The following is a 19,761-nucleotide window of genomic DNA, read 5'->3' on the forward strand; positions in this document are numbered from 1 at the left end:
TTTTTTAAAAAAATTATTTATTTCTTCAAAATAATGTACAATCACGTTTAATTCAAATCAATTTTTCTTTCAATTCAGTCCAGTTCTGAAAAAGTGGAAATTTGACACACGTCATGACATTCTTATTTCATCTGCTGTTCAACGCTTTCGTTAAGCAATCCTACAATAACATCACCATCTTTGATTTCACCGAGTTCGGTAGCGGTAATAGTTTCATTTTGGATGTCTTCTTTGTCCACGTCTTTACATACACAGCAGTAGTGTAGTCTGTTCTGGAAGTCACCAGCAAAATAAGTTTTATAAGTTTTAAAGAATCCACACATGGATTCGAGGTTCAATTGATCAGTTAATAATTAAGTATTAATAACGTTGTCGTTGCGTATTGGTCAAACAGTTATTTAAGTTGAAACAAATGTGATCTGAATAGATACATCATATACAAGTTAATTGTACTGGGTTTAAAGCAGCAGAATAACAATTGTCAGGGACACATTAACGCTTGTCTATACTTACTATATCATGGTCTACTCCACAGCGAAGCGTTTGACGAAATGATTGTGGAAAGCAGCAAAACATTACGTCAAGTATTGGACATATCAGCCTGTAGTCTAACTTAGAGGTATCGGTAAACCCTAAATTTAATATGGACGTGGCCATTTAAATAATAACCAAATATCTAAAAGCATGAACTTTAAAATCTTTCTATAATACAAACAGGGTTTATTTTTAATGATCATGTTCGTAAAATTTCACTTTGAAAAAAGTTTGATTTATTTCATAGCGCATCCATTTATTATATACCACAGTATTAGTATATTATGCCACTTACCTGTGACAGCGCTGACTGCCATTCCTACCAAAACCTCCACTAGAACTGCAAAGCCACTGTACCACAGGTACGACAAGTTGTAGAGGCCGTTCAACGGAGGACTGGAACACAACATACAGCAATACAATCTTGTACACCTACGATATCAGTAATTTCATGTATGTGCTGCATTCAAGCATATGCATATGTACCACGTGCAATGTTGATTAAATATGTAAATGAATGCTTGGTGATATAAAAAATGCATTCAAAACATCTGTCGATGACGTATGTGCACTTTTACCCTGTATTTGTAATGCTATAGTTCTTAGAAAAATCCCATCTCATCGGACAGTAGCACGGTTGTGGAAATTTACAGATCTTTCATTTGATCTGTGGAGAACATTGGGAAAGACTTTTAAACCTTTTAAAATGTATAATCAGTAATGAAGCCTTGTTGATCAAGGTTTAAACTAAATTGCAATTAACTAAAATGCAAGGTTTTATCAACGTTGTGAACCTGCAGACTTCTGCTGGGATTTGTATAGTTTTCAGTTAATATGTATTTTAGCGAAATACTGACTTCCCATTTTCTCTTGAGTCTCGGTGTCTCGTGTCTAATATGTCAATTAGAGGACATATTGCAGACACACTTCATGCTCGGCATTAAATATCAATTACATATACATTGTACCGCACACATGATTGGGGACATATGACTTTCAATGCTGGAATACTTAAAGATCTGAAACAAATAAAATTTGAAAATAAAAAGACCGGCAATAGTATTAAACTTACTTATAAGGTGCCGCCGTCGGTATAAAGGCAACAGAACTGGCAATAGCTGTACTAGTAGTAACATTAGTCAAGGTTTCATTCAGCGGATTACAACCTTCAATGGATACAGGTGCTTTCCAGACGGCGGGTTTGTAAATCTGGGCGCCGATGCCGATCCAGAAAGTGAAGAGAAGACTGGTGACAAGGCCGGCTATCGCACCCTAGGAATGGGAAATGTCGATCAGAAATTGGCTTTTCTAAAAGGCAAATTAAAATCTGGCCTGAATAAAAAACATGTTGATATTTACTAAAAGAACCCTTTTAAAGATATCTATTCATCATTATTCTGTTTTTAAACATTGGGTTCCAGAATATTATAAAGATGGGGTAAAAGGCATTTGATTGTTCAATAACGACGACGTCAGCAAAGGGCCCCTACCCTACTTCCATTAAATCATAGGATCCGTCCTAGATACCTTTTTATATTATGCTCAAATCAGGATACCTTACCTTCCAGTTAGCCCAAGGGAAAAGAACTCCCAGAGTGAAAACTCCTAGTAGAGGACCACCGATCATACCAAACAATGCAAGAGCTGCCTAGAACAAAGGCAGAAGCATCAAAACATGAATAGAGGTGATGGGAAAATACGAATGTCAACCCTGAACTTATGTTCTTCTTAAATCAATAAGAGTGGTACATGAGCATGTTCACTTTTTAAAAAGTCATATTTTCACTATACTGCTCTACTTCGAGAGAAACAATCCATTTACCTGCAGCACACCTCCTAATTGGGACGCTACAAACGTCAAACCAATTACTATACAACCGAATACAACAGCTGAAAATATATTTAAAAATCTAAAATCACTGTCAGGGAAATTACAGGACTTACAATGTAAATATATGGTATATACTGTAAACGGATGTTTAGATTAGGCACAACAAATTTGCAGTCATCGCTAGCAAATGCAACTTTGCACATGTATAGTGTAATTTCAAACCAAAATGTTGAATATTTCTTTCTCTACAAAAAAAATCATTGTAAGCGTTCAAGAATATTTACGTACACATTATTTTAGACGTCAAAGTCGCCCTACTGTCAGACATCTCTTTACAGCAGAATTCCTGGAACAGATCACGTGTCCAGACCGTGGCCAGGCTGTTCAGTCCGGACGATAGAGTGCTATGGAAATGTAATAAATGTATGAGCAGCATTTGTAACTTGTAAATAATAAACTCTGATCAATAAGTAAATATAACTTAAGGGCCCGTTAACATCACAGTACCGTGTATACTGGTATCTCATGATCAGGGCAGGGGTAGTCACTTACAGATTCAAAGGGGCATGGGAACATGGGATACATGCCATTTTTATAGTTGCATGAAACCGTGCCCGGTGAATATAGATTAAAATGGTTTTAAAATGCCCCCGCTACCCATATTCCCCACATCAAACTCCACATCTCAGAAACGTTGAAACGTGGATTAAAACGACAAAAAAAAAACGTTTATATTCTTCTTGTTTTCTACCAAATGTATTATATTTTTACTTAGAACTATATTCTAATTTACTTCATGATAACATTGTAGTATTAAAATGTACTTTGAGATAAGAGCCATATTTACTCTAACTTAGAGCCATTAAAACTAACGGGTCCTTCTTCCTACCTGAGCGCCCCGCTGAAGAGGCAGGCAGTAAAGAGGCCAGGTAAACCAGGCACAAAGGCAAGCTTGTCCATCACGAACAGCGGCAGCAGCTGGAGCATAAAATATGAAATAGTCATGAAATAGAAGCATGTGCCTCAGTTCCCGTTGAAGAGTCGACGAGCAGGCGAATGCAGACAAAACAAGACCTGGAGAAGTCAGGAACGGCAGCAAGAAGAAGCTTAGGAAGCATGGTCTTCATTTTTATCTCAAAATAGAATTAAGTACATACCTTATACTCTGTCACTGCAAAGCATGCAATTTGATTTGTGCCCTCCTAGAAATTTATTTATTTGTTTATTCATTTATTTATCTAAGTCTTGAAAAAACTATTTAGTTTTTCTGCCGCCACATTCTGAACAATTTGGTGTAATGTTTCGTGTTTATGTTCACCGCGTGGGTCCACCACGTCTGCATGGTTTTCGACACACCCGTGAAATAATGCATTTACCTGATCCTGGTTGGTGATGTCTTTATTTGTCATTGGGTCACAGTCGAAGTAGTGGGCATAGATCAGGATACCGGACATGGCGCTGATGATCAGAATGGCGATCAAACCTGGCGCGTTTATCCACATGGCTCTAGAAAAAAATACACTTGAATCCCATGGAATATCTGCATGTATTTTTGTTTGTTTGTTTTTTGGCCTTTCTGGCCAATAAATATGGCAAATACTTGTAATTCCATGTTAATGAAAAAGAAGAGATATCTAGAACTGACCAATCTGTGTGAATCGAATGTTTAAGTGTGTTCGTTTTCCGTTTTCCAGTTTAAAACTAGATGGTGTTTATGGGTGACTATCGCGTATCAATGCACTTCCCCACATTGGAGTGATGAAAAGAATTAGGAAATCACTACACACAGACGAACAGACTCACTGACTTTCAGGCGGGGATAATAATCAACTGCGGAATCTAGAAGTGACATCTTACATCTGTGCTCTCTTGAGGTCGACCACTGTGAGAGCTCTCTGTACCTGAGCCTGGTTGACACCGTACACAGACAGCCAGGTAAAGAACCCACCAAACACACATGTCCACACTGTATGCCGCTCACGTGGGTCGGGGTTGAAGCTGAAATGTTATTTTGAATTTTACCAATGTGGTTCTATTAAATGTCTCCGCCATGGAGTTAATGTATTGCTGTCTGTTTGTCAACAGCCTCACTCAAAAAGTTATGGGCGAATTTTGATGAAATTGTTCACCATTAGATAGGGCCAATGGCTTGACTTGTTGGGCAATGAATGTGCTAGCTCTCAACTACCACAATTTTACAGCGCCAAGTCATTGGCGGAAGTCTCAGCTCTCTGGGTACATGTATCTTTCTAGTAAACATATGAAGAACATTATCAAATTCTCGATAACCCATCTATGTATTGCAGCTTTAATTAATATTTTGGCATTTATTTCAGTCAACTACTTATCAGTTTTATTAATTTCTTCTTTTTGAATAGCTAAATTTAGATATAATACTTTTCTTTTACTCAAGGAAGTTTATTCGGTCTCCTTTTATGTTAATTTCCCAAGCGTTCCGAAATCCCCCTAATTCCAAGGATCCCTGAATGACTACAGCGAGCATTCCGGCTACCATCATGAAAACTTGGAATGTATCTGTCCACATGACTGCTTTCATACCACCCTGAGGAAAAAAACACAACCGGATAATTACACCCGGCACTGTTATTTTTTTAGTTCGCTACTTGTCTTCTTTATTTTGTCACTTGAACAACGGTATGTTATTGTTAAACTTGTGTATTATGATTAAGACACTGGACTGTCACCTCCCTTTCTAAAAAACTCACAAAAATTCAGCATTACCTCTGCCTTCTTGATAATTTATTTTGCTACGCCCCTTTTACTTTAAAAACATTTTATACTTATTTTCATTAATAAAAATATAAAATATATTTTACATCTACTAAAACCGGAAATAATTTTACTTACAATGCTGGTGTAGAAAACACAGACGACGCCAACTGAACAGACAGCAATCCAGCGGTTTAAACCGGTCACTGAAATCAACACAGATTACGATTAGGGGCACAACTGAGGACTTAGCTGTTCATTTTTTAAAAAACTTATTTGTACAGATGCTGTGACCGGGCAGGGTCACTTCAGTTGATCATTTTGTCAGGCGTTTCAATAATACCTTAAAGCACACAACGAACGTTTGGCCTTGACTTTTTTGGGGGTGGGGGGTCCACATATGCACTTTAACTAGGTGTCTACCTTAAACTTACCTTGTTCTAACGCCAACGAAGGTGCATACAGAACTATCGCCATGTAAAGAATCTGAAAAAAGATTGTCCTTTAACATCGTGAAACGGTTATTATACTATTATACATGTATTAAAGGTAAAGCATTTCAAAAGTTAGCCTTTAATTTTTTCATAACGGTTAGTCGTTGAAAACTTGATTCATTTCTGAATTCATGGAGTTTTAAAATTGAAATGCACTACTTCAGAATATCACTTACTTCGTATACAATGTGCAGCAAGTAAAATCAACCAGTCCTTAACAGAACCCGAAACGAAATGTGTCGCGCCAAAATATGTACGTCTGTTACCGCCAAAACAGGCAAATGTACGCCTGATGATAAATACTTATGAAAAACAGCACATTTCGAGGTTGTTCGTAAAGTTTTGCTTCAAAACGTCTTTGACAGACAGACATTAATTAAGACGTAAGGAGAACGACTTAATTATTGTGCACACCAAATCCGGAGTCTTCAGACACTGCAAACATGGTCATCTTTATCACGTTATACTTTTGAGCCATCTGAGACGTACCAAATTTGACAATGTGCACACTGTATATTTGCAGGTCAGATGCACATCTAGGCCAACTTATCAAGGCTCGGGGTTACATGGCTAATTGTTGAGTATGAAGACTGATATATATTCCTTAACAACTTGTTTCGGCCGTACAGTTTTTTTTTTTTCGTTACGTTTCAAAAGGCTGCTAATTACATACTGAACAAATCTGTCTGCGCAATCTGCATGCACCAGTGCAATTGACACTGCGTATGTATGCTGTTGTCGTTTTTAAAAGAATATCTCAATTCTTCAACTCAGATCAAGTTTTGCAGTACAATGTTCGTTTGCATGTTTGTTTTTTCGAAAGAAAGGGAAAAGTCATAAATGCTAACTCACCATCTGCAGGCTGAACGTTAGTGATCCGGCTACACGCACGGCTTTGTTGAAACGCATTTCGAGATACTAGAAAAGATATACGATTTAAAGCTATGAGTTTCATAGAATTTCTAAAGTACTATATGCAGAGCCGGGTTAATTAGATTCGTTCTGTTCGCGATTGTCAATTGTGTGGCATCAGATGGGAAAATGTCTTATCCATTGAAAAGTTATCGAGAAAAAAAGTATGATACGATTGAAGTAATGCCAAAATGTTTTTCTTTTTCACATTTTACTGGACGTACCTCATATGCGCTGGTAATCTTTAGTCGGAAAAATATGGGGAGAAAGATGTGCGCGGCCACGGGGATGACCAATAAGTAGCCAAAGGCTATCCACAGGTACTGCGTTCCATATACGTACATCTCTTTTGGCGTCCCTAGCAACGTTATGGCGGACATGAAACTGGCCAGCAAAGACATGGCTGCGGGTATTGCCCCCATCTGTCTGTTGGCCATCAAAAATTCGGTGGTCGTTCTCTGACGTCCGCCGGTGAACGCCTGGTATATACCTATGCTGGCAGAGACAACCAAAGTCCCAGCAAACACCACGTAGTCCACGGGTCCGAAAGTGTTCACCTGAGCCTGCGGCATGTTGAATACTGGCTGGTCTTTTGCTGAAGATATGGAATATATCTACATTTACATGAAACCCATTACTCAACTATATGTAGTCTAGTATATATGTATGTATGCGTGTGTGCAATTGCAGATCTAAGATGGGGTGCAGTGACCCACTCCCAGCTTTAGACATACCCATTTCCCCTTTCAAAATCAGCATTTCATTCGAAAGAGATAAAACTAAGTCATAGGTGTGTGCGTGTGTGTGTGCGTGTGTGCGTATATAACAATCAACAGGATAAAATGTCATTTCTAAGGTTATGAATAACAATAAGATTAAACCACTTCTATCAAAGGTGCGCGCCCAATATCAACAAGCAAACCACTTCATATATACCCGTGTCAACACACTCGCCTTGTGACATGTGTTTACTGCCAAGAACGACGTAAATTTCATTACATAACATGCTGTTGCAGATCAATATGTGTGCTTTAACACGGTATGGTCCCTTGAACTGATGCATCAACATTGCCATATAAAATATGAGTTATCAATGCCAAAAAATTGCCGTTTATATAGAGGCAGAAATAATATTTGATTGATCATTAAATATAACATAAAATATTAATAATGCAACTAAAAAAACAACAATTATTCTTAAAAATCACGGGAAGGAGTTGTCACTGTCATAGGGAGAAGGGGTAGCTACCCCCTTATATCTGGTATCATCCAATCCATTCTATGTTTCACAAAATTTAAGTAGTTTTATGAAACAGGACCTATATATATACAGGGTGTGACAAAACTATTGCAACGTCTAATTAGTGCGCTATATGACATAGGGGACCCCTTCGTAAAAAGTGATATGCGGTTTATGACTCGGGTAATCCGTGATGAATTTTTATCCATGTGCACTATGAAGGGTGTCATTGAAGGTGTAACCTCCTTCTGGCTGTCAAGTTCCTACCATGGTGAAGTACATGTAACCGGAGCTCACAGATGAAGGAAGAAAAGAAATTGCTTCCCTGAGGGTGGATGGTACATGTATATATGTTCCTCAGATAGCCGCTAGATATTGTGTGTCTAGCCATACTCTATATAGGGTTTGCAGAAGGATGGAGGTCACTGGTGATGCCCGTAAGTCAACAAGAAATGGCAGCCCGAAGAAAACTAGTGCCAGAGACAACGGGTGCCTTCTTATACTGTCAAGGTTTAGGAGATTTAAACCGTGCAGCGAATCAGCTTTGCAGTGGTTGCTTTATTTGTAGGTTGAAGTAAGCAAAATATTGAGATAACGCGGCTATTCTTCAGATTATTAATACTGACATAATAACATGCGTTATGTTAGGACAAAGAATTGGTCTGAAAGCCTGTGGTAAAGATACTTGAAAAAGCCAGTTTTCAATAAGATACTAATTGAAAAACTTAAGAAACCCAGCTGTTGTTCGCCTTCAGGCAAAATGGTGCAACACTTTTGTAACCCCTGTACATGTATCACAACACCTGATGAAAGCTTAGTTTTGCATCATACCGACCAAAATATTAACACTTTCCAAAAGTACTTTCAAATGATACGAAATGCAAAGTGCGTCTTTTGAGAATAAGACGAAATCTCATTCCAAGGTGCCAATATGCCACTGTATATGTACACGTGTATCTACAATCATGAAATATGTTGTACCGTACAATGACAGAACAAATGACACTACGAATACTTGCGTATCAATTTATAGTCCTACCGTCTCTTCATGTTACCTTACCAGTGTGCTGTGCTGGCTTCCGTAAGGGTCAATGATGATAAGATAACCTCAGTTTGAGGTTTTACTCTGTCTCACGCCTATACCCAGAAGCTACTCCCTGACGACAGGTTGCGCTAGTAGTCTGTTACATACTTTTTGTATTGCAGGTACTCTCATTTTGTATACCATTGTAAAAGCTTCTGATATCAGAGGGTACCAAGAAGCATGATCGGTACGTGAAGTCAAATGAAAGTCCAAGAATTGGGTGAATCGTGTATTTTAATGAATCCTTGTACCAGCTCATGAAAGGGAGGTTTCTGCTTGAGACAATTTGGAGATTTCGAATTCCTAGAAATCAAGAAAAGTCTCCGTGATACCTGTACACATGTCCCAGGGGCTCGGCTATATTAACAAAATATTGAGCAAACAGTGAGAATATGTGAAAGACTTGACCCACTTTCATACAAATCACGATGTTTTCGGATTGGCAATACGGTCTTATATTGGCTTTGTTGTCACATCGGCAATAAGGAGATGTAAATTTATGTTCTCTTTGTACGCTGCATGATGAGTCCGTAAAATGAAAAGCATCTAAAATGTTTATATCAAGTTAAATTAACACTGACCGTAATACCGATTTTTACAGTATTTCTCATATGTCCCAACAGTTTAAATTGCGTTTTTATTCGAAACAATGCACTGAGATGTCTATTAAATCCCATATGACAACTATGACAAGTCTAAAACTGTCCCTAATTACACGAATTTAATTCTTTAAAAATGAACACAACAGAAATTGACATTTTCATAATGAATATATTTTTACATAAAATGTTTTGATAAAACATTTGACATCTTACACAATGAGACTTATTTTTATGATCATCTTGCAACAAAGTCCGTGCTTCGCGTTTTCAATATGTTCAGAGAAGTTGCAAAATCATGAAATGATTGAATTTTGTTTTTCATGTTAAAAAAAAGAAGTACGGCTTACGTTTTTCACACGATCATTGGTGATGTTTGTAATGCTAACAATCTTCTTATTTACTAACAAAAATAAATAGATGCGTGTTTACTCTTACGTTTTCAACTCTCCAAGTGTGCCATAAAATAATGAAGTAATAAAATTTCTTTATAGCACACTTTGTGTATTCAATATACGTAATTGTTTCGTTAACTGCCTCATCAAATAAAAGCGATCTCCAATGCACTATACTAACATAACAAACTTGGTCGGTTATACATGTACATGCACTATATGATCGTCTCTGAGTAACACTGGTGTTTGGTTATACGAATATCTTTAAATCATAATATACAAAGTATGCGCATGCATTGTGGACAGTTGTTTTACTGTCTACCTGAGCCTTGAGAGATTACCCTGAGATAAATTTGAATGCATTATATTCAATATACCACGGTAAGTAGGAGTAAAGTGATTTTCTTCAATCAACAGCTAATATTAAATTTGTTTACCTTGTCTATATTTGGGTCTCTTTCTTTAAATCTAAAGCATTGTCATTTTTTATTCCATTAGTCTGATTGGCCTCCAGCTCCTTCGTTTTCATGGCTTCATTGTCAAAACCGTCATCTTTAGTTTCACCAAGTTCGGCAGCGGTGATAGCTTCAGCTGAGATGTCTTCTTTGTCCACGTCTTTACATACACAGCAATAATGAAATTTGGTCTAGAATAAAACGGACTTATTGGCATGACACTTGCAAGACAGGTGCAAGACAGTTTATATAAAATAGGTATTAAAACTCTTATAAGTGGTTAACAAATTGCCGATGATAATGAATCATATTAAATCAAATTTATTTATATCAAATATTAAAATAGGCATATTTTCATATGAAACACGTTATTTAGTTTGATTCATTTACATGTAAAACGTACTGTATATCAGGCAGCATTTACAAAAATTAAATTTAATGCCAGTAGACAAATCGGTCTGTACGTACCGTATCATGGTCTACTCCACAGCGAAGCGCTTGACGAAAAGACTTTGGAAAGCAGCAAAACATGACATCAAATATCGGACATATCAGCCTGTAGTCTAACATGGTCGTGTCAGTGAACCCTGATAAAATGTTAAATGACATTTTAAAAATTCTGACCGCTAAAATGCCTCGTAAGTAAACATTCATACCGCATTCATTTGTTGTGAAATTTTAGCTGCTGCAAGCCTATAATTCTATCACTGAACTCATTTTCTAAATGCGAAACTAACCTGTAATAGCGCTGACAACCATTCCAACCACCACAACCACCAGTACTCCAAAACCACTGTACCACAGGTACGACAAGTTGTACAGGCCATTCAGCGGGGGACTGAAACATAATATACCTCCACAGTGAAATATGTATAATTCTTTTCCCCTTACAATGGCCCATTTATACTAGGCTACCTTCATCCACTTCACTTTTCTTATTAAAAAAGGCTATTTCACTGTCTTTGTTTGCTTGTTTATTTAATATTGTCATAGCGTAATAAAATGAGACCGCACTCAAACTAAAATATTACAAACATACTTAAATGCGGATTATCTGAAGCCATTTCCTTGCAGGAGACAAAACCTACCTACGTCAATTAGAAAATAAGTTCATCTGGATGTGTCATGTATAATGTAGACCTATGAGATTCATTTTTCCACCCGAAAGAGAACGAGGTAAAAGATGTTAAAATACATTTATGTGCAGAAATTTTCAACTGTTTTTAGCTGCACTCTTCCTCAGCGATATTGTTTGACCACTAGGTGGAGTTGCGGTCAAAATGATGTTATAGACATCTTTTACCTCGTTTTCATTTGGATGGAAAAAAATGAATCTCATAAGTCTACTTACCAATGTCATCTAAGATTGGCACAGTATTGATAAATATTTATTCCACTTACTCATAAGGTGCTGCCGTGGGCATAGGTGTCACATTGATCATAACGGCTGTTGTCACATTGGTAACCGTTTCATTCACAGCATTACAACCTAAGATGGATACAGGCGCTTTCCAGACGGCGGGTTTGTAGATCTGCGCGCCGATACCGATCCAGAAGGTGAGGAGAAGACTGGTGACAAGGCCGGTTATCGCACCCTGCGAATGCATGAAGAACGGGAAATTTGGCTAAGCGTTTCGAAATTCTAAATGGCTATTTCCTTATCACTTAATCCCAAAAAGATGAATCAACATTCGCGTAGAGAGAAATTTTGAGAAACAGACTGAAAAATAACTTTGATTTCTCAAGAGATCTGTATAAGATTTGAAGGAAATATTTTCACATTTAAACTAAAGCATGTAATAATTAACCAAGCATATTTCTTATGATGAAAATCTATCAAGTTTCGTTTCGTTACCCAAACGTTCACCGCAAACCGTAGTTTACAATGTGCCTTACCTTCCAGTTAGCCCAAGGGAAAAGAACTCCCAGAGTAAAAACTCCTAGTAGAGGACCACCGATCATACCAAATAACGCAAGAGCAGCCTAGAACAAAGTCAAAACGTTCGCCATGCGCTGTGTAACGATTAACATGTATGCATGTCTCTGTTAAAATAAGGATACTTGCTTCAACTGAATAAATACAACGCTTATTGTGTCACATCTCATTTTCGCGGTAGAAATTAACGCGACCAGGTTATCTAAAACTGTTGTAGCAAGATGTTGGCAAGAACTTACAACATGTATCGGCCTACTATACTTACCTGTAGCACACCCCCTAATTGAGACGCCACGAATGTCAAGCCGATTACGATACAACCAAATACCAAAGCTGAAAGAAGACATACTTATAGAATGAGGTAAATACCATTTTTTTAAAAATAATATATAAGTTTTAGAGAATTTTTTTTATTTCTCTTATAGTTGCTGATCAGAAACATAGGACAAGCGTTGCTACATAATGCAAAGTTCTAAAACAAGATTTCGGACCGGAAATGAACTAAAGGTGTCAAAAGATTCTACATTTTGCTTGAGGGAGGTTTTCTTACACATGATTTTAGACGTCAAAGTCGCTCTACTGTCAGACATATGTTTACAGCAGAATTCCTGTAACAGATCACGCGTGCAGACTGTTGCCAAACTGTTCAGACCAGACGATAGGGTGCTGAAATGAAATTGAATGAATGTACATGTCCCTGTTGGCAGTTTTAGTCGAGACTGCTCGACATACAGTGAGCACTAAGACGGGAAAATAAAATATTAAAATACTGGAAGAAACTACAGGTATAATATTTGAAATCTAAAACAAAATAAGGAAGTTGCTATATAATTTTAGTTTGATTCATTTTATGTTGGATTTTAAAATGAATGTTGTACCTGAGCGCCCCGCTGAAGAGGCAGGCAGTAAAGAGGCCAGGTAAACCAGGCACGAAGGCTAGCTTGTCCATCACGAACAGCGGCAGTAACTGTAGCATAAAATGTATCATATATAGTCCTTCTTAAAAGACATTTTATATCGATCCACATGTAGGATACGTATTGTTATTGTTTTAGGCGTATACTACCAAGGATTAAATGTAGTACAATTATCATGGTTACATAGAAACCATGTTTAAATATATACTAAAAGTGCAGTGTGCTACAATAATTTTTCTGGTGTTAAAATGTTTTACCTGATCTAAATTAGAAATGTCTTTATTTGTCATTGGGTCACAGTCGAAGTAGTGGGCATAGATCAGGATACCGGACATGGCGCTGATGATCAGAATGGCGATCAGACCTGGCACGTTTATCCACATGGCTCTAAGAAATGCAATAGTAAACGTTTATCCAAAACTATCCGTTCATTACACGCATTGAACGTATTTGACAAATAGCTAACACCCACGCCATACTTTTTTTGTTTGAATGTTACTCGTTTACTGTCTGAAAATAATTCTACAGTAACAGAGAACAACAGCTTCCCTCATACCTTAATATCAAGTCGAGTTTTAATCCTACTGTTAGCCGTACCAAAACTCTACTTACATCTGGGCTCTCTTGAGATCGACCACTGTGAGAGCTCTCTGTACCTGAGCCTGGTTAACACCGTACACAGCCAGCCAGGTAAAGAACCCGCCAAACACACACGTCCAAACTGTATGCCGCTCACGTGGGTCGGGGTTAAAACTGGAATATAAATTATAATATATCTAAAGCTGCTATATAAAGAATTATCATACTTAAATTTCCTGTACTACTTTATTTTAATTGCATTTTAACGTATTATTCCAAGTATCATTGAACTTCACAAAAAATGGAATATCTGTAAAATTTATCAGTGACGTAAATTTTCACGTTTTAATCTTCTTTCTATCTTACTCGAGGAAATTTATTCTCTCTCCTTCAATGTTAATTCTCCAAGCGTTCTCGAATCCCCCGACTCCTATGGATCCCTGGATGAGCACAGCTAGCAGTCCGGCAAACATCATACAGACTTGGAATGTATCTGTCCACATTACAGCTTTGATCCCGCCCTAAAAGGGAGTTCAGTTCATTCATTCGAGATTCAATATTTGTTTATATCATTTAAATGATGCGTGCAGTAAGACAGACTTCTTTAACAACTGAGGGGGGGGGGGGGGGTTGTTTAATTTACAGATCAGGGAAGTAAAATTATTTTAGGAAGCGTATTTCCGCATCAGTTTTCATTTGTTTTATCTATTCATTTTACTAGGCCAATTTACTTATCTATATTTTTCAGTTATTCATTTTTGAAACAATTCACATATCCTCTGTTTTTATAAAGTAATTTCAAAATTTTATCTTCAAAGGCTTTAAACAATTTAACTGGCAAATTCATTAAAGTATAACAGTACCGAAAAATTTATATACATGGTATATATGATCACGTGAAAAACGAATTACTTACAATACTTGTATAGAAGACGCAGACGACGCCCACTGAAGCAACGGCAATCCAGCGATTCAAACCAGTCACTAAAATGAATAAAGTTTATGGAGAAATCTGAAACGTATGACTCCATTGCTCTCTTTTTGTTTGAAACTTTTATATACACGCTGTATCTTAAACGTTCATCAAGGTTGAAACAAGTTACTTGGCAGCCCAGTCGCTTAAAACTGCAATCGGGTACCTACCTTGTTCTAACGCTAAAGACGGTGCGTATAAAACTATTGCCATATATAGGATCTGAAAAAAGGTATTTCATATTGAATTGCTTATTGACAAGGGTAGCATTATAACTCTTATATCTTATTAAACATATTGCTTTCAATTCCATTTAATAACACCGAAATACTTTTCGAAAAGTTTTCCTTTGTTTTTTTCCCAAAAATCAACAGAGAGCATATGCCTTATCATTCTCTGTGAGTTAATGTTAGTCAACGGAAGTACATGTACGTTAAACAAACTGTGAGAGGCACGTGTATAAAATAAGACAAAAACACTTTAAAACAATCACTGATTCAACCGTATATATACATGGTATCTTTCCTTATTTTGGAAACGTTTTTGCTCTGTGAGGAACAAGGTAACATTGTATTAGTTGAGCCAGCAGAAGACTTAGAACAAGGTAACATTGTATTAGTTGAGCCAGCAGAAGACATAGAACAAGGTAACATTGCATTAGTTGAGCCAGCAAAAGACTAAGAACAAGGTAATATTGTATTAGTTGAGCCAGCAGAAGACTAAGAGCAAGGTAACATTGTATTAGTTGAGCCAGCAGAAGACTAAGAACAAGGTAACATTGTATTAGTTGAGCCAGCAGAAGACTAAGAACAAGGTAACATTGTATTAGTTGAGCCAGCAGAAGACTAAGAGCAAGGTAATATTGTATTAGTTGAGCCAGCAGAAGACTAAGAGCAAGGTAACATTGTATTAGTTGAGACAGCAGAAGACTTAGAACAAGGTAACATTGTATTAGTTGAGCCAGCAGAAGACTAAGAACAAGGTAACATTGTATTAGTTGAGCCAGCAGAAGACTAAGAACAAGGTAACATTGTATTAGCAAAGCCTGCAGAGACGAGTGGGGGAGGTACATGTACTACTTTTCCTCTACAGAATCGTTGTATTCAGTAAACCTGCACGCTTATTATATGAGCAATTATGCAGTGATCCTTGGATTGTTTAGCTTAATTTGTAAAACATACTGTACATTATTCATTATTCTGCTTCCCTATTGAGATGCCCATGACCAGCAGTGAAACTTGCCCCTCAATATACGTGTTAAATTTTCATGAAGGTAGTAGGGTATATACATTATTGGTGATTTAACGTTTGAATGATGACCAGCCTAGCGAACTAAATGTTTACTACTTCTATCGTTATTAAACAGCCTTGTACAAAGACATTTCAAAAGAAGAGTTCATTCAGTGAACCTCCTACTACCAGAGGTGTATTGCAATATATGTAATACATTCTTGGTACTACGAATATGCAGATTACAGCGATGGAGTACGGCATTAAAGCTGCAACTAATCAAATTATGCTTTCAAGCATTTCGCAAAAACATCAAATAAGTGACGCACAGTTCATAAATATAGTACTGACCATCTGTAGGCTGAAAGTGAGAGATCCGGCTACACGCACCGCTTTGTTGAAACGCATCTCGAGATACTAGAAAAGAAATAAGTAATATTGCTGAGTGCAGGCCCTGTAAGGTTGGTACATGTACAAAACAGTTATACTTTTTCTTCTATTTAAGAAAAAAAATTAAGAACAAATAGCTACCGGTATTTTAGAGGGGTGTCATTTAAATAACGTTAAAATGAAATTTTCGCCTCGCTTCATTTTATCAGACCTACCTCGTAAGCACTGGTTACTCTTAATCGGAAGAATATTGGTAGAAATATGTGCGCAGCAACAGGCATGACTAAAACATAACCAAAGGCTATCCACAAATACTGAGTCCCGTAAACGTACATCTCTTTCGGAGTCCCTAGCAACGTTATGGCGGACATGAAACTGGCCAGCAAAGACATGGCTGCGGGTATTGCCCCCATCTTTCTGTTGGCCATCAAAAATTCATCTGTTGTTTTCTGACGTCCGCCGGTGAAAGCCTGGTATATACCTATACTGGCAGAGACAACCAAAGTCCCAGCAAACACCACGTAGTCCACGGGTCCGAAAGTGTTCACCTGAGCCTGCGGCATGTTGAATTCTGGTCTTTTGCTGAAGAAGTTTACTGATTGGATCTAAAAGAAAATCAAGACTAAATGTCTTAAACTGATTCTGTCTTTACACGCTTCGTAAACAGACATGTCTTTCATTGTAAGGTCTTGGAATTGATATATGAACATGCAATTTTTTATCGAAAAAAATCATAAGCAACGAATAAAGACTTCATATACGCGTGACAGCAGCTACGATGAACATCAGGGCATTTGTGGAGACAGACTCAACGCTGCACGGGCATTATCTGCAGCTGTCAACTTAAAACGTCACGGGCTAATTTTTTATCTGAGGAGGTCTCACTAGTTGCCTGAGATTCAGACCCGATGTGGATCAGTTTCCTAATATTTGATCGCCTTCACATGCCCGCTAATTGGTTTTAGTCCGATTACCGTGTAAATACACGGTCATTTTCAAATGAAGAGGCTCGGAATTTGCATTTAACGACAAACGTCTTTCCTAAGTTGTTAATTACAGTATTGTGACTCTATGTGGTTAGAAATGCTTAAAGAACAATCACCACAAGGTGACCCAAGGGTCTACTGGTATGGAAGGGACGTCACTTAATTATGCTTAAGGCACATGAACGTTTGGTGGGTTCTACATGTATAGATTAAGCTGAACTGCCTACGTAAGTGGAAAAGATTTAAGTGGCAAACGTTTGGATAATATTCCATATAGATAATAGAACAAGATATTTAGAGGTTCATTTCATACACTGAGAGAATCACCCCCGTATCATTACTCAGGGGTGGGCCTTAACTTTGTTTTTTTATAACGTATATAGCATAACACTTAACGGATAGTTAGTTGCCAAGTGACATTCAGCGAAAATCCTTTATTCAAGTTGCACATACATGTACATGCACTCCTTCATTCAATATACGTTCCTTTTACCTAATGCTGAATGGTTTCCCGTTACTTTGATTGGCGATCCATTAACCTTGTTTTGCATAGAGCACAGAAACCTATTCCAAGCATATTTACTCGTTTATATGCTGAAGGTGAGGGGCGTTTATTTTACCAAGTTACGTGAGAAGTTATGTGTCATTACGCGACGCGTTAAGCTGATAAGTATGAAATGGAAGATTGGACGTACTAGTTTGTACCACAATATTCTCACTGTACCTTAAGCTATCTTCGCATTACTGCCCGCCTCTACCGTCCCTTGCATTTCAAAACTCCACACAAAATAAATGCACCTTCACCTCCATACACTGTATGTATATAGTCCCCAGCAGGCCGCACTTGCGTGTAAGCAAAAGATTACACAGTGGCTGCACATCTATTCTACAATACAAATACATACAGCCTGCCGTCCGACTAAGCGTACGACTCGTCTATATATGACATAATTAAATACATGCCAAAAGTGGTCCTTGTGACGAAATTCTAAATTTAGAAATGCAGTCGCTTTAATACAGCAAAGCATTGTCAGTAATAATGAGTTTTTGCTTTAACTGTGAAATAAATGGTGATGCTTACTCGGTATTTCAGACACGATAGACGAACGTTATCAGTAAGTTTCCACTGTCTTTTGATCAGCCGAGTGGTCAGTTAATGTCCCACAGCACACAACGGGTCGGTGTTGTACTCAATAATATTCAGAAAGCTTGTACAGCATACTCAGGTCCAGGTGTGGTAGAACTATGGGCCATGTTTAGATTCCCCACTGATGAACGGTGGACATGAATTACCTGTATGATTAAATACGCTAAATGAATAAGTTGTACACTTCTGTATATATATATATATATTGCCGTAACGTAACTCAAAGGCAAAGATAGTTACCCCCTAACAGCTTTACTAGGCGTGACAAACATTTAAGCCGGTCAAGTTGACAGCAATTTAGTGAGACTCCCCAGTGAGATAGATCGATCCAAATATCTGTGGGAATGGTCCTTAACATTGATGCATGAATTTGATGTCGACAAAACTCCACCTCCAACTTGACAGGGGTTAGAGTGGGCAAAAATCAAGTCGTTCCTCAAGCGGACGCAAGTCCAGAGTATCAGCAACTTAATTCCCCTATCCGTCCGAGCGCATGAGCTATATAGCGGTGTTTACCTTTAGTATAGCCAGGCTTGCGGATATTTTGTATGTTTACCCGCGTGTGCACGCATACCACTCGTTTATGTATATGGTAGCTATTTACAATACCCTACGGTTCCCCCGACCTGCCTGGGTTTATTGAAGCACCGGTTAGTACTACCTATATGCACATGAACAAGCAAGGTGGTTCACCGCCATTTTTTAATCAAAAGCAAAGTGCACAAACAAATATGTATATGCACGGGTGCATGCAATAACAATGTGCTTATTTTTCCCAAGACGTTGATTAAGGCATAAATCTCGGTCGCAACCATTGTATATCGAGGGTTAGGTGATAATTGTCCTGGACTGTATTGCAAACAGAAAGTAAAATTATAAAAAACGTGTGCGTTTTGCCCTAATGTTTAAAAAAGTTAAACATTAGGGCGTAGAACTCAATTATAACTCGATCTCTAGCTAACTATTATAGTAGCTAAGATTTAGCATCTCTGTGGGTGTTACCGATGCTTTAGAACTCACCTGTGTTCTTACGATGGTATGAGCCAGAGAAACTTGAGTTTTACATGCATGATTACGGGTGTCTCTAAAACGAAGAATTGATCAGATTGTGATGCCACTGTTTATGTGCAGGTCACAGTTTTTAAAAAGGGCTTGGTTTCCTTTCGTTTCGCTCGTTATAATATTGTATTATGGAAGAAGGGAAAAGGGGGTGCCCCCAGACTGAGGGGGGGGGGGGGGAGTAGAGACCCATTCAGTGAGCCGTTCTCCGGTTCAACCATCGCTGTCACAGCTATAAAACACATCTTTGAAGATGTCCTGAAATGAAAA

At 37.8% G+C, this 19,761-nt stretch overlaps 2 protein-coding genes across 4 annotated transcripts; both read right to left on the reverse strand.

Moving 5' to 3' along the window:
• On the reverse strand, positions 1-8,889 carry LOC106151851 (sodium-coupled monocarboxylate transporter 1-like). Its single transcript, XM_086999021.1, has 16 exons — positions 8,802-8,889; positions 6,726-7,096; positions 6,442-6,507; positions 5,530-5,581; positions 5,234-5,301; positions 4,774-4,928; positions 4,223-4,363; positions 3,742-3,871; positions 3,255-3,343; positions 2,654-2,769; positions 2,357-2,424; positions 2,096-2,182; positions 1,607-1,806; positions 830-930; positions 514-632; positions 1-272 (listed from the first exon to the last, which is right to left on the reverse strand). Exons 2-16 carry the CDS (start codon positions 7,071-7,073, stop codon positions 123-125), a joined length of 1,890 nt encoding a protein of 629 aa, XP_086855147.1. The 5' UTR covers positions 7,074-7,096; positions 8,802-8,889; the 3' UTR covers positions 1-122.
• Positions 8,890-9,576: 687 nt separating this feature from the next.
• LOC106151853 (sodium-coupled monocarboxylate transporter 1) lies at positions 9,577-18,893 on the reverse strand. Of its 3 annotated transcripts, none has more exons than XM_024077496.2 (16): positions 18,367-18,893; positions 16,515-16,904; positions 16,261-16,326; positions 14,850-14,901; positions 14,623-14,690; positions 14,073-14,227; positions 13,740-13,880; positions 13,385-13,514; positions 13,089-13,177; positions 12,761-12,876; positions 12,476-12,543; positions 12,171-12,257; positions 11,676-11,869; positions 11,012-11,112; positions 10,743-10,861; positions 9,577-10,465 (listed from the first exon to the last, which is right to left on the reverse strand). In XM_024077496.2, the coding sequence occupies exons 2-16, from the start codon at positions 16,860-16,862 to the stop codon at positions 10,262-10,264; spliced, it is 1,938 nt and encodes a 645-aa protein (XP_023933264.2). In that variant the 5' UTR covers positions 16,863-16,904; positions 18,367-18,893; the 3' UTR covers positions 9,577-10,261. The 3 variants fall into 3 exon arrangements, 2 of the variants coding, with proteins under 2 accessions (XP_023933264.2, XP_013380730.2); XM_013525276.2 differs by lacking the exon at positions 18,367-18,893 and adding an exon at positions 18,010-18,244; XR_015332106.1 differs by lacking the exons at positions 11,012-11,112; positions 18,367-18,893 and adding an exon at positions 18,010-18,247 and having other exon boundaries at positions 10,405-10,465.
• Between the last annotated feature and the right edge of the window lie 868 nt (positions 18,894-19,761).

Source organism: Lingula anatina, chromosome 1, assembly GCF_051362555.1.
Source record: "Lingula anatina isolate TDL-2025a chromosome 1, LinAna3.0, whole genome shotgun sequence".
Taxonomy (NCBI): domain Eukaryota; kingdom Metazoa; phylum Brachiopoda; class Lingulata; order Lingulida; family Lingulidae; genus Lingula; species Lingula anatina.